The 11,649-nt window shown below is 49.6% G+C and overlaps 1 protein-coding gene across 1 annotated transcript; it reads left to right on the plus strand.

The window, feature by feature from the left end:
• The first annotated feature begins 523 nt into the window (after window positions 1-523).
• Bhlhe40 (basic helix-loop-helix family member e40) lies at window positions 524-6,753 on the plus strand. The gene is made up of 5 exons (XM_005364974.3): window positions 524-1,010; window positions 1,179-1,248; window positions 1,521-1,628; window positions 2,532-2,655; window positions 4,466-6,753. The coding sequence occupies exons 1-5, from the start codon at window positions 931-933 to the stop codon at window positions 5,317-5,319; spliced, it is 1,236 nt and encodes a 411-aa protein (XP_005365031.1). The 5' UTR covers window positions 524-930; the 3' UTR covers window positions 5,320-6,753.
• Window positions 6,754-11,649: the final 4,896 nt, after the last annotated feature.

The following is an 11,649-nucleotide window of genomic DNA, read 5'->3' on the forward strand; positions in this document are numbered from 1 at the left end:
GAAGCGGGGACGGAAAGAAACCCCAGCCTCTGGGGAAGGCCAAGAGGGGGACGACGACTCCCTCCGCTGCACACCGGTTCCTAGGAGCGGGCCAGGCGGGGGAGGAGGAAGAGGGCTGGGCTGGAGCGACCGAGGGGATATTCCTCTCCCGGCTTGAGTCAGACGCGGGCGGATCCGTCCTCCCCCGTTCCCTCCCTGGAGACGGGAACTTACTTCATTTCCCTGGGGCAGGTTCGCCCACGTTACCAACCCCCCCTCCCCGGTTCCTTCCAGCTTCCGTGCCCCCCACCCAGCTGGGCAGGACTCGGGCTGCGCTGCCACCCCCTCTTTCGGGGAAAGGAGGCCGCAGCCGCAGACACCTGGGGCCCGGGGAGGGGGGGGCACTTCGCAGCCGCCTGAGCGTTGTCCAACACGTGAGACTCATGTGATGAAGCCGGGGGAGGGCGGGCAGGTCGCTCCTTCCCTCCCCGGCAGCGGCCAGACGTGCTTGGAGTCACAGGGTAGAACACGTAGCTTCTACCCACCCACTCGCTCCCATTTAACCCAGCCCGCAGCCTCTCCTTACTCCTCGGCTCGTCCCCTCCAACAACCCCCCCTCCCGCTCCGCCCTAAGCAACCCCCCTTCCCTCCCGCCTCCCCGCCCGCCCCACTTCTCATTCACTTGGCTCGCACGGCGCAGACAGCGCAGCGAGCACACACCGCCAGTCTGTGCGCAGAGCGGGAGCCAGAAGCCGCGGGGACACCCGGCCATGCACGCCCCCAACTAAGCGGTGCCTCAAAGCCCCGACTCCTGCCAGTCCAGCGCATTGCAAGGAAGCTCAGAGGAACATACCTCTTGAGACCCTCGGGTCCTCGCTTCCAGGGCAGTCCTTCCTCAGACGCTCTGCTAAGTGCAGACAGAAGCGCGCAGTGGCCCCGGCTCGCCGCATCATGGAGCGGATTCCCAGCGCGCAACCACCTCCAACCTGCCTGCCCAAAGCGCCAGGACTGGAGCATGGAGACCTGTCAGGGTAAGTGTGCAGTGTGACCCCTTCAGGTCTCCGCTCTTAGCCTTGTGTTCTGCTCCGCTATCAACTTGGAGCACCTCTGGGAACATAGGGGGATTCTTGCATCAACAGGGAGCCTGCAGCCAGTGCGCACTCGAGAGTCACTGCTCTTTCTGGCCCTTCTCCCAACAGGATGGATTTTGCCCACATGTACCAAGTGTACAAGTCCAGGCGGGGGATAAAACGGAGCGAGGACAGCAAGGTAGGTGCATCCCTGAGGACCCCCTTCCATAACCCCTCAAGTGCGCAGAGTTTCCAAGAAAAGTTTGCTTGTTTGGAGGTTTACTGGGGGATTCAAGATGTGGTGAGCTCATTGTCACAACTGAGTGACTTGGGAAAGATGGGGCAGAGAAGGTGATTCTGGGTGCGTCTCTGTGCCCTTGCAGGATTTATTTTCCTGCTGCCGGGCGGGGAGGAAGGGAGACTTTATGTTCCTTTCCCCAAGCACCCATCTCTTCCATGTACTCCTTGCAGGAAACTTACAAATTGCCGCATCGGCTGATTGAGAAAAAGAGACGTGACCGGATTAACGAGTGCATTGCCCAGCTGAAGGATCTCCTACCCGAACACCTCAAACTTACAGTAAGTGAGAAGCTGGCTGCGCTCCAACCCAGCTCTTCTGCCCAGAGGGCGGATGGGGGTCACTCGCCGCCTGCAGGCGTCACGTGGAACTGCAGGCTAGACGGGCGGATCAAAGCTCCGGGTAGCTCTGGGTTGGAGGGAACCCATCACCAGTCCCAGGACCTCCAGACAGAGGCAGAACCAGAACCCTCTGGGGCCTTTTTAAGTTGGCTCCAACACTAGCACAGCTTCCTTTTGGTGATTTTTTTCACCGCCTTGTAGTTTGCCTGATTTAAAGGAGCAAACCACACACACACACACCCACCCACCCACACACACACACACACACACACAATTAAGCTCTTTTCCTTTTCCACCTTCCTTCCCTAGGATGACATACTTTTTAATGTGTGCTTTTTCTTCCCATCATACCCTTAAGTGGTAGCCAAAAGCTTTCTAGCTTTTCCTTAGGGAAAAAGGATTTGGAAAGGAAGACGAAGAGCCTGCCTTAGCTGGACATTCTGAAAGGGTGTCCGGGAAACACACACACACACAGAGGGAAAGCCTCCAGGTTGCCAGACACAGTAGATGTCCCTCCCTGGGTTGACACCACAGCAGAGAAATGTTATCTCCGGAGTCCCCGGAGTTAAGGTCAGGCCAGCTGCTGGAGAAATCTATCTGTCAGCTCACTCCTGAGACTGTAACAGCTACCAAAATGCTCCCAAAGACAGATGACACGTGTTTAGTTTTTTGAATCCTTTGATCGTCTATATGTATATGTTCAAACATCTGCAAACTTGAAATGCAGTGAGACAGGAAAGGCTCTTCCTGTCTCTGTTGTTGTTTACACCCGGTTCTCATCACAAGTGTCTGCGGGGACTTCTCTGACCTCAGGGGTGACAGGAGTTCTTTGTTCCCCCCCAGACTTTGGGTCACTTGGAGAAAGCGGTGGTTCTGGAGCTTACGCTGAAGCATGTGAAAGCACTGACCAATCTAATTGATCAGCAGCAGCAAAAAATCATTGCCCTTCAGAGCGGATTGCAAGCTGGTAAGTGCTGGAGTCTGATTAGCATCTTCTCCCAAGAATGCAGCACACAGAGCCCTAGGACTCACTGTGGCTTCTGATCCACCTGCCACTGTTCACTTTTGCACATTCATCGGAGGAGTTGCTTTTTTTATTCTTTACTAAAAGTCATACTTTCCATTCGGAATGCCACTGTGTGCCACCTGAAATGAATACATATTAGTTCAGTGATGAAACCTTCCTGTGACCGTTTTGGCCTGAAAGTGTCTAGATTCTGGGAGACTTTCCCATTCCCCTTTAAAATGCCAAGGCACCTCTAGTTTGTGTTGTGGGTGTTTTACAGTGGGTCTTCTGAGCCCCGATGATAGGTGAACAGAACACAGGTCTGCCCCCAGCATTTTCCTGTTTCTTTGTCTCCTTGCCTTTGGATGTGGGGTGTAGTCTTGACAGGATGACAGCAGGTTTTTTTTCCCCCTGCATTTCATTGTGGTTCCCTGAATAGCCACTAGGTATCTTGGCAAATTGCACAATCTAACGAAACCACTGGTTTCATCATTTATTTCTACGGAATTTCAGAGACTCAGTGACATTGTCTTCTCTTTCCTCCAGATCATACAGGTCAGGCCAGGGGGAATCCTTACACATACCCCTCAGGCGTTCTCTGTCCTGGCCAAGGCCAATATGAGAATCACAAAAACCAAGCTAGCATGTCTGCCAGCTTTCTTTCTAAATATAGAAAGTTGATCAGAACTGATCTCTAGGGGAGTCATGGATACAGTATGTGGAAAAGACTTACAAATAAAGAGCTTCCCAGTTAAAGTTCACAGGGGAAATGCAACTATTTGTTCAATAGGTTAGGTTTCTGTGTATACGGAAGTTGTTAGTTTTAGTTTTGTGGGTTTTATTTTTTACTGTTGTCGTAGCTCTGGTTTGTTCTTGTTTTGAGACAAGGTCTCAATCTGTAGTCCTGGCTTTCCTAAAACTCAGGAGCAATCCTCCAGCTTCAACCTCCCACGTGATGGGATTCTGGGCATGAGCTACAGCTTTTACGGCACAGCAATGCACGCCTCTAGTCCTAGCACTTGAGAGGCAGATAGAGCCCCGTAAATTCAAGGCCAGTCTGTTTTGCATAGTCAATTCCCAAGCCATCTAAGACAAAATAGGGAAACCCTGTCTTTACAAGGGGGAGATGTTTCTTTAGGTGGTATTGTTTCTGTATTGTGTATGACTGCTAGCCGCCTTCTTTCTTGAGACGGTTACTATACTAGTTGATGGAGATGGGTGTGGTAGCTCAGCTTTGTAGTCCCGGCACTCTTGAAAGTTAAGATAGGCTCAATATGAATTCAAGACCAGCCTGGGTTGCAGAGTAAACCCAACATCAATCTAGGCTAGAACGAGGCTGCCTTGGAAGAAAAAAAAAAGTATGATTGTTGAACTTATAAATACACTAGCATGTTCACTGTTTTTTGTGTCACAAGGAAAACTACAGATACTAACCTACAAGTCAACAAGAGTAGAAATAACTCGGTCTATTTCTCTGTGATGCTATAAAGGCATTAAAAATCCTGTTTGGGGACAGGGGAATGTATGGAGCCTCTTGACACCCTATTGTGCTTAGTATCAAAGCCCAAGCATATAAGAAAAAAAAAACTGTCTCTAAGTGGTAGGGATGTGTGGATTTCATGTTTTATACTTGTCAGCATAATTCTATAGACATATTACTTTTGGAGTTGGAAATAAATTGATTGATAGGTTTTTTTGTTTTGTTTTTGTTTTTTTTTTTTTTTTTACAAACCTTCTAAAAAGCCTTCTTTCTGGGTCTTTTTTTTTCCAGGCGAGCTGTCGGGAAGAAATATCGAAGCAGGACAAGAAATGTTCTGCTCAGGTTTCCAGACGTGTGCCCGGGAGGTGCTTCAGTACCTGGCCAAGCATGAGAACACTCGGGACCTGAAATCTTCACAGCTTGTCACTCATCTCCACCGCGTGGTGGCTGAGCTGCTGCAGGGTGGTACTTCCAGGAAGCCATCGGACTCGGCTCCCAAAGCCATGGACTTCAAAGAGAAACCCAGCTTTCTGGCCAAGGGATCGGAAGGGCCTGGGAAAAACTGTGTGCCAGTCATCCAGCGGACTTTTGCCCCCTCGAGTGGGGAGCAGAGCGGCAGTGACACGGACACAGACAGTGGCTACGGAGGGGAATTGGAGAAGGGTGACTTGCGCAGTGACCAATCATACTTCAAAAGCGATCACAGTCGCAGGTTCACCGTGGGAGACCGAGTGAGCACCATTAAACAAGAATCTGAAGAGCCCCCCACCAAAAAGAGCCGAATGCAGCTCACAGACGAGGAAGGCCACTTTGCTGGCAGTGACCTGATGGGTTCCCCATTTCTGGGCCCGCACCCACATCAGCCTCCCTTTTGCCTGCCCTTCTATCTCATCCCACCGTCGGCAACTGCCTACCTGCCTATGCTGGAGAAATGCTGGTACCCCACCTCGGTGCCGGTCTTATACCCAGGCCTCAACACCTCTGCAGCAGCCCTCTCCAGCTTCATGAACCCAGACAAGATCCCGACTCCCTTGCTCCTGCCCCAGAGACTCCCTTCTCCCTTGGCACATTCGACCCTCGACTCTTCGGCCTTGCTCCAGGCTCTGAAGCAGATCCCCCCTTTAAACTTAGAAACCAAAGACTGAACTCTTGAAAGAGATCTCCTGCTGCTTTGCTTTCCTTCCTCCCTAATTCCAAAACCACAAAGGTCGGCCCACCGTGCAGACCCACATAAAAGATTCGGAATGTGAGTGAGTGAGTGTGCTTGCGTGTGTGCTTGTGTGTGTGTGTGTGTGTGTGTGTGTGTGTGTGTGTGTGTGTGTGTAGGACATTAAGTTCCTTCTGACACAGGGAAGACATGAAAGGGATGACCTAACATCAGATAACAGGACTGTAGCAGTCAGTTCTCTGGGCTTTTCCATACCCATAGAAGAGCCCCCTTTGATACAAATCAGTTGGATTTTCATAAGCTTCAAAAGCTCCATCTGTGAGTCACTCCAGTTTGGGAGCTGGGTCTGTCTGTGGCTTTGAGAAAAGGTAGTTTCAAACGAGGACTTTCCAGAGCTCAGCTTCCAGCCAGCTGTTAGGACCCCACCCTTCTCTCTTTATTGTTGAGGTGACTCAGAGCCGACTGACAGTGGTCAGACCGAGCTCTCTGCTAAGGTGGTGAGGTAGGCGACGCTGGCATGTCACGGTAGTGGTTTGGGCAAATTTCTGCAGGTCTCCTCCCCCACTCCTGCCTCCAATGAATAAAGACAATGAATGCAGTTCCCTAACTCAGGCTTTTGTGGTGATTAGCTTACTACGGAACTGAAAATGGCCCCCTTTGTACAAGCTGGGCTGCTAGGGAACCAAGGTGGACCAGACCGGTCCCAGACCTGTGGCACCTGTTTTCTAGGTCTCTCTTCTACCTTGAGCCGTCCAGTAAACCAACGGAGGGTCTCAGAGATGGTAGATGCCCTGAGTGTCCCAAAGTGTACAAAGCTAAGTCACCAATTGCTGCACTTATTCCTCAGCTAGACTCGGATCTCAAGTCCTTCCTCAAGCTTCGAACCAAGCTGAGCTTCTCCAAGGCAGAGCTTTGGCATCCCGAGATCCTTTCTGTAGGCTAATTCCTCTTGCCCGGCAGCATATGGAGTTGGCCCTATTGCTAAAAAGGATTCTGTCTCCTTTAAGGAAGTTTTATTTTTGATCCAGAGTCCTTGTTTTCTTGACTTGCTCAGCCAACCCTGCACCAGCTTCTCGAAATGCACTATGCTTGTGTTTTAACTTCTTTTCCCATTTTTATTTGGGCATAAAAAATCGTTGCCTTTATTTGTAAAGCTGTTATAAATATATATTATATAAATATATGACAAAGGAAAATGTTTCAGAGGTCTATTTGTATAATTACTTGATCTACACAGTGAGAAAAATGAATGTATTCCTGTTTTTGAAGAGAAGAATAATTCTTTTTCTCTAGAGAGAGGAGAGGTTACAGTGTTTATATTTTGGAACCTTCCTGAAGGTGTGAAACTGTAAATATTTTTATCTAAGTAAATGTTAAGTAGTTGTTTTAAAAATACTTAATAAAATAATCTTTTTCCTGTGGAAGAGAAATGGTCTCCTTGGTTTTAAAGATAACCCTAGTGTCATGGTTCTTCCTTCATCCCCTTGCTTGAAGACAGTGCCTACTTAGTCTCCTTATAATTGCTTTTCATGTGCCTGGCATTATGAATAAGCCAAGTCCATGCGGTCGGTAAATGCTGGATTATTTTTGTTTTATTTATTTATTCATTCATTTTGAGGCAGGGATACATGTAATAGCCCATGCTGGCATTAAATTTGATTTGTAGCCACGGCTGGCATTGAACAGATCTCCTGTTTCCACCTTCTGAAGGCCGAGATCACAGTCAGGCTTCCTGGAGCAGTAGAGGCATGCCTCTGGCCCTCACCCCAACACCTGGTTTTATGTAGTGCTGGGGTTTGAACTTAGGGCCTCACACATCTTAGGCAAGCACTCTGCCAATGAGCCACATCCTCAGTCTTTATTATTTTTTCATGAACTCTTGCCAGGGATCTGCACTCATTGTATCCCTGTTTCCAGAGGTAAGCAACAATCACTTGCCCCACGCGGCTTTGGAACTTGACGAGAAAATCCAGGGTACGAGCTCATGGGCTAGAGTGTCTGGGGAGGCTGCCATAGGGCTATGCGCATTGAGGAAAGATTTAATGGATTATTAAGCAATAATAATTGGTTGGAGATAGTGCGTCTTTCCCAAGGCAGGCTAACACTTTGAAATCTAGAAAGTTCTAATGGATTCCCCATACAGTGCTACTGAAGGCAACAGTCCATAATTATTTTCTACTGTCTTCCAACTTCTTCTCTGGGTGTGTGCAGGAATGACTATCGGTGCTCTTATTTAAAAATAATAATTAGGTGGGAAATGGCCCAGCTGAGTATTTTTGCTTTCTTCTCATCGTCTTGATTTGTCCTGAGGTTTCCTGATGGACATGATCCAGGCCCCAGAGTATCTGAATCATCCAGAACCATCTAACTGTCTGGAGTACTCCCCTCCAGGGAAGCCAACCCCAGGGAGTCTCAGCACCACCTGCCTTTCAAACGTCACTTCTGACTCCCGGGGGGTCTGTAAATGAAATTGAGTGTTCAGTGCCCGGTGGAAGGACACAACTGTCTCCAAGTCACACACTGCTGGGCAGGAGCCTGGACCTGGGGGGACTCTAAAACCCGGTGTTCTATCAAGACCCTCTCATGCCTGTCCTGACTAGACACTTAAGGACTCTGAGTCTTACACTAGTTTTTGGTTCAGATGGTCTCTAAGTCCTGCCTTAGGTAGTCTGCTCTTGCAGCCCTCGGGCCTGCTAAACCCACCCCCCAACTCTCTCCCAACCTATGACTCAGGGAGTAGCTGTGGACAGCAGGAAGTGGTTCGAGCACCCTGAACTAAGAATAGATTTGAGGACTGCACAGGCTGACAACCCAGAATGTCTCTTCTGGAGGCTGCCACGTGAAGCCCCCCCAGAGGCGCAGCTGCCCGTCTGTTTTTCTGCCTCTAGAGCGTCCTGAACTTTTCCAAAGCAGGGTTTCGGGAGAGGATCCAAGGGTGTTCAGGAAGGTGTGTGAAGTGGCTCACATCCCAGCCTTCAGCCCGGTTGGGGACAAAGAAGGCCTCTGTTGAAACGGGTGTGTGTGAGAGAGAGAGAGCCGTGAGGGGTGAAGCATGGACTCTGGGGCCAAGAAGCGCAGAGGCCTGGGATCTGGCCGCCTTCAGTCAGGGCGTGCTCGGCGGGGCTGCCGGGATGGTCTCACCCAGCGCTGACCTGCCGCGCCTGTTGACACGACGTCACGTTTCCGACTAGAGCCTTTCATGTGCGGCCCGCGGCTAAATGCGGCTGCCGGTTCCTGGAAGCAGACGTGCCTGGCACCGCGTCAGCAGAAACCCGATCCCCGGGGAAGTTTGGCAAGGCTTCGGGATCGCTCGGTCCCCAGAAATAGGGCCTGGCTGCGGGCAAGGCCGCGGCCCCCTGGTGCGCAGCGGGACAGAATCCGAGGGCAGGGAGGGGAGGGAGCGCAGGGTGGGGCAGGAGCTGGTTTCAGGCAGAGCTTTGGATCCTAGGCCTAATTAACTGGGATCGACCAGCTTCCCACGGCTCATCCCTTGCTAATGCAACCCTCCCAACCTAGAAGTCATAATAATGTATTTGGTAGATAAATCAAAGCGGGCGCAGACAAGGGAGGTAGCTCGCCCATGGTCACCCAGCTTCGGAGTGGAGTAGTGGTCCTGTGGGCTTTGTGGAACTGTTCCAGAGAATCAAGGAGACAGCGTTCACAGAGCCTAGTCCTGAATCGCGCCTGTAGTATTTACTATGTGCCGGGCAGGCACTTCACAGAGCACTCCCAGTACAAGGGCAAGGATACAATGATCCCCGTGCAAGGACACAGTGATCACAGCACCTGCCTGGAGTAGATACAATCCTCCTCATGATTCTGAGAATGAAATGAAGACACTGAGAAGTTAAGTACTTGCTCAGAGTCACTCAGCTCCTGTAGTAAAATGCAAATTAAACCTAAGCATTTAGGTTGTGGAGTGTATTGCTTAACTACAAAATTACATTGTCCTTCTTGATACATTAGCAGTTAAAAAAGTAAAAATAAAAAAAATAGTAAAAGTCGTAATAATTACAATCATTGCATTATTTTGAATATTTTCCTTGTTCTAGGACCTCTATTAAGCATTTGTGTGACTCTCTTTCTGGTTTTTGTTTTTGAGACAGGGTCTCATGTAGCCCAGGCTGCCTCCTTGTAACCAAGAATTTGTCAGCCTCCTTGGCACCAGCATTAGAGCCATGAGCTGGCTAAATTCAACTTCTCGTAGCAGCTGTGGAGAGTGGGCAATAATATGCCACTACCCCGACTTTTAAAACTTAAAATAAGGGCCCACTCTGTAGCCCTGACTGGCCTCAAACTCATGATCTTCCTGCCTCAGCCTCTAAGTGCTGGGATTAGACTATGCCCACTGTGCCCAGCTAAAGCAATTCAAACAATTTTTAAATTGCATTTATTTATTTAGGCAAGATACATGTTATGGTGGGGGTGCAGCCAGAGGACAAAGTGTGGGAATTGGTTCTTTCCGTCCACCTTGTGAATCCTGGACAGTGAACTTGGGTCATCAGGTTTGGCAGTAAATGCCTTAACCCACTGAGCCCACTTTTATACAAAACTTCTTTCCCCATTTATTTTTACTTTATATATATGAATGGTTTGCCTTTGGAGGCCAGAAGAGGGCATCAGATCCCAGGAAACTCGAGTTCGAGATGGTTGTGAGCTACCATTTAGGTGCTGAGAACTGAACCCTGGTCCTCTCAATGAGCAGCCAGTACACGTAACCACTGAGCCATCTCTGTAGCCCAGTGTTTTTTGTTGTTGTTGTTGTTGTTGTTTGGTTATTTTTAACACGCCTCTTTTACAAATGACAAAAGTAGAGCCCAGAAGGAGCTCGCCTGAGGTGACTTATTATGTTAAGGACAAGCCATAGTCTCATTCAAGTTCAGATTTACTTTTTTGCTTGTTTGTTTGGTGTTTTGAGATAGGGTTTCTCTGTGTAGCCCTGGCTGTCCTGGAACTCATGCTATAGATCAGGCTGGACTTCAACTCAGAGATCTGCCTGCTGCTGCCTCTCGAGTGCTGGGATGAAAGGTTTGACTGCCCAGCCAAATTTACCTCTCAGTAGAGCTGCTCCAGGGCTGATCTCTGACATGCATCCTCTCCTTTGAGCCTCACAGGAGCCCTGTGGATGCCTGCTGGAAGAATCAAACTACCAAGCTCAGAGCAAAGTCATTTGCCCAACTCTTCACCCAATGCCTTACATTAATGCCCCCTCCCCCCACTACTCCATCCCACGTCCAAGAAGAGACTGTTGCCTAAAGAACTAAAGCACAGACTCACGGGGTTGTGCACCCCTAGAATCCCAGCACTCAGCAGGTAGAGGCAGGAAGATTGGGAGTTCAAGGTCAACATCAGGACATAGCAAGTTTTGGGTTTGTGATCTTGTCTAAAACAACCAACAACAATAAAACAAAAATTAAAAACAACCAACAACAATAAAACATGGAGCTGGAGGTACAGCCCAGGTGGTAGACTGCTTGCTTGGCATGTGCAGAGTCCTGGGCACCATTCCCAGCACCACATATACCTGTGTGGTGGTAGACAGTTACAATCCCAGCCCTCTTGGAGGCAGGGCGATCAGATTAGGTTATCCTTGCCTACACAGAAAGTTCAAAGCCAGCCTACGCTACACATGACCCTGTCTGAAGCAGCAAGCAAGCAAACAAACACACAAAGAAACAGAACAACCAAAAAAGACCTGGCTGGGAACCTGAATCTGAAAAACAGGCTGGAGGCATCCCTTAGGAGAGGCGGCAGTCAATATAGGCTTCTGTCAGTGCCAAGGTGGTTGTCCTGAACGTGGAACTCTCTGAGAGGAAACTTCACGAGTCCAGAAAAAAGGCTGCAGAGGTGTCTGCCCCTCTCAGGTTGAGTCCACGCCCATTCGGCCCATCTTTCATCCTTGGCTATGGCTCTGGGTCTGGCTGATGAGGAGCAGCAAAGATGAAAGGTCACCTTGTCAGGTTAGAGTCTAGAGGACCACTGGGTATCTCCTGGACCCCTGGAGCCCCTCAGGGGCCCCAAAAGGAGACAGATCATGTTGAATTCCTTTGTGATTTCATATAAAAACTTTGTGTCTCCTAAGACCCAGCCTTCACAGAGGAACCTGTAAGGCGAGAGGGAGGAAGGCTTTAGGCTTCTTGCCACTTCCGAGGAGCAACTCCTTCCAGGGCCCCCACACATGCATAGCAGTATAAGAACTCTGCTGTTGAGAAACTATCACTGCGGGTGTTTGGAAGGTCCCAGACTAGGCCCCCTTCCTCTGTCATCTAGGATTCTGAGGAAGCTCAGCTGCACAGGCCCTCCCTAC

The sequence above is a fragment of the Microtus ochrogaster genome, unplaced genomic scaffold (genome assembly GCF_000317375.1).
Source record: "Microtus ochrogaster isolate Prairie Vole_2 unplaced genomic scaffold, MicOch1.0 UNK1, whole genome shotgun sequence".
Classification (NCBI taxonomy): domain Eukaryota; kingdom Metazoa; phylum Chordata; class Mammalia; order Rodentia; family Cricetidae; genus Microtus; species Microtus ochrogaster.

Bases quoted from the DNA above. Each gene is read 5' to 3' on its own strand.
- Bhlhe40 (XM_005364974.3), top strand. From the start codon at position 931: ATGGAGCGGATTCCCAGCGCGCAACCACCTCCAACCTGCCTGCCCAAA. The intron at 1,249-1,520 runs GTAGGTGCATCC...TACTCCTTGCAG, and splicing joins AACGGAGCGAGGACAGCAAG to GAAACTTACAAATTGCCGCA. The intron at 2,656-4,465 runs GTAAGTGCTGGA...TTTTTTTTCCAG, and splicing joins TCAGAGCGGATTGCAAGCTG to GCGAGCTGTCGGGAAGAAAT.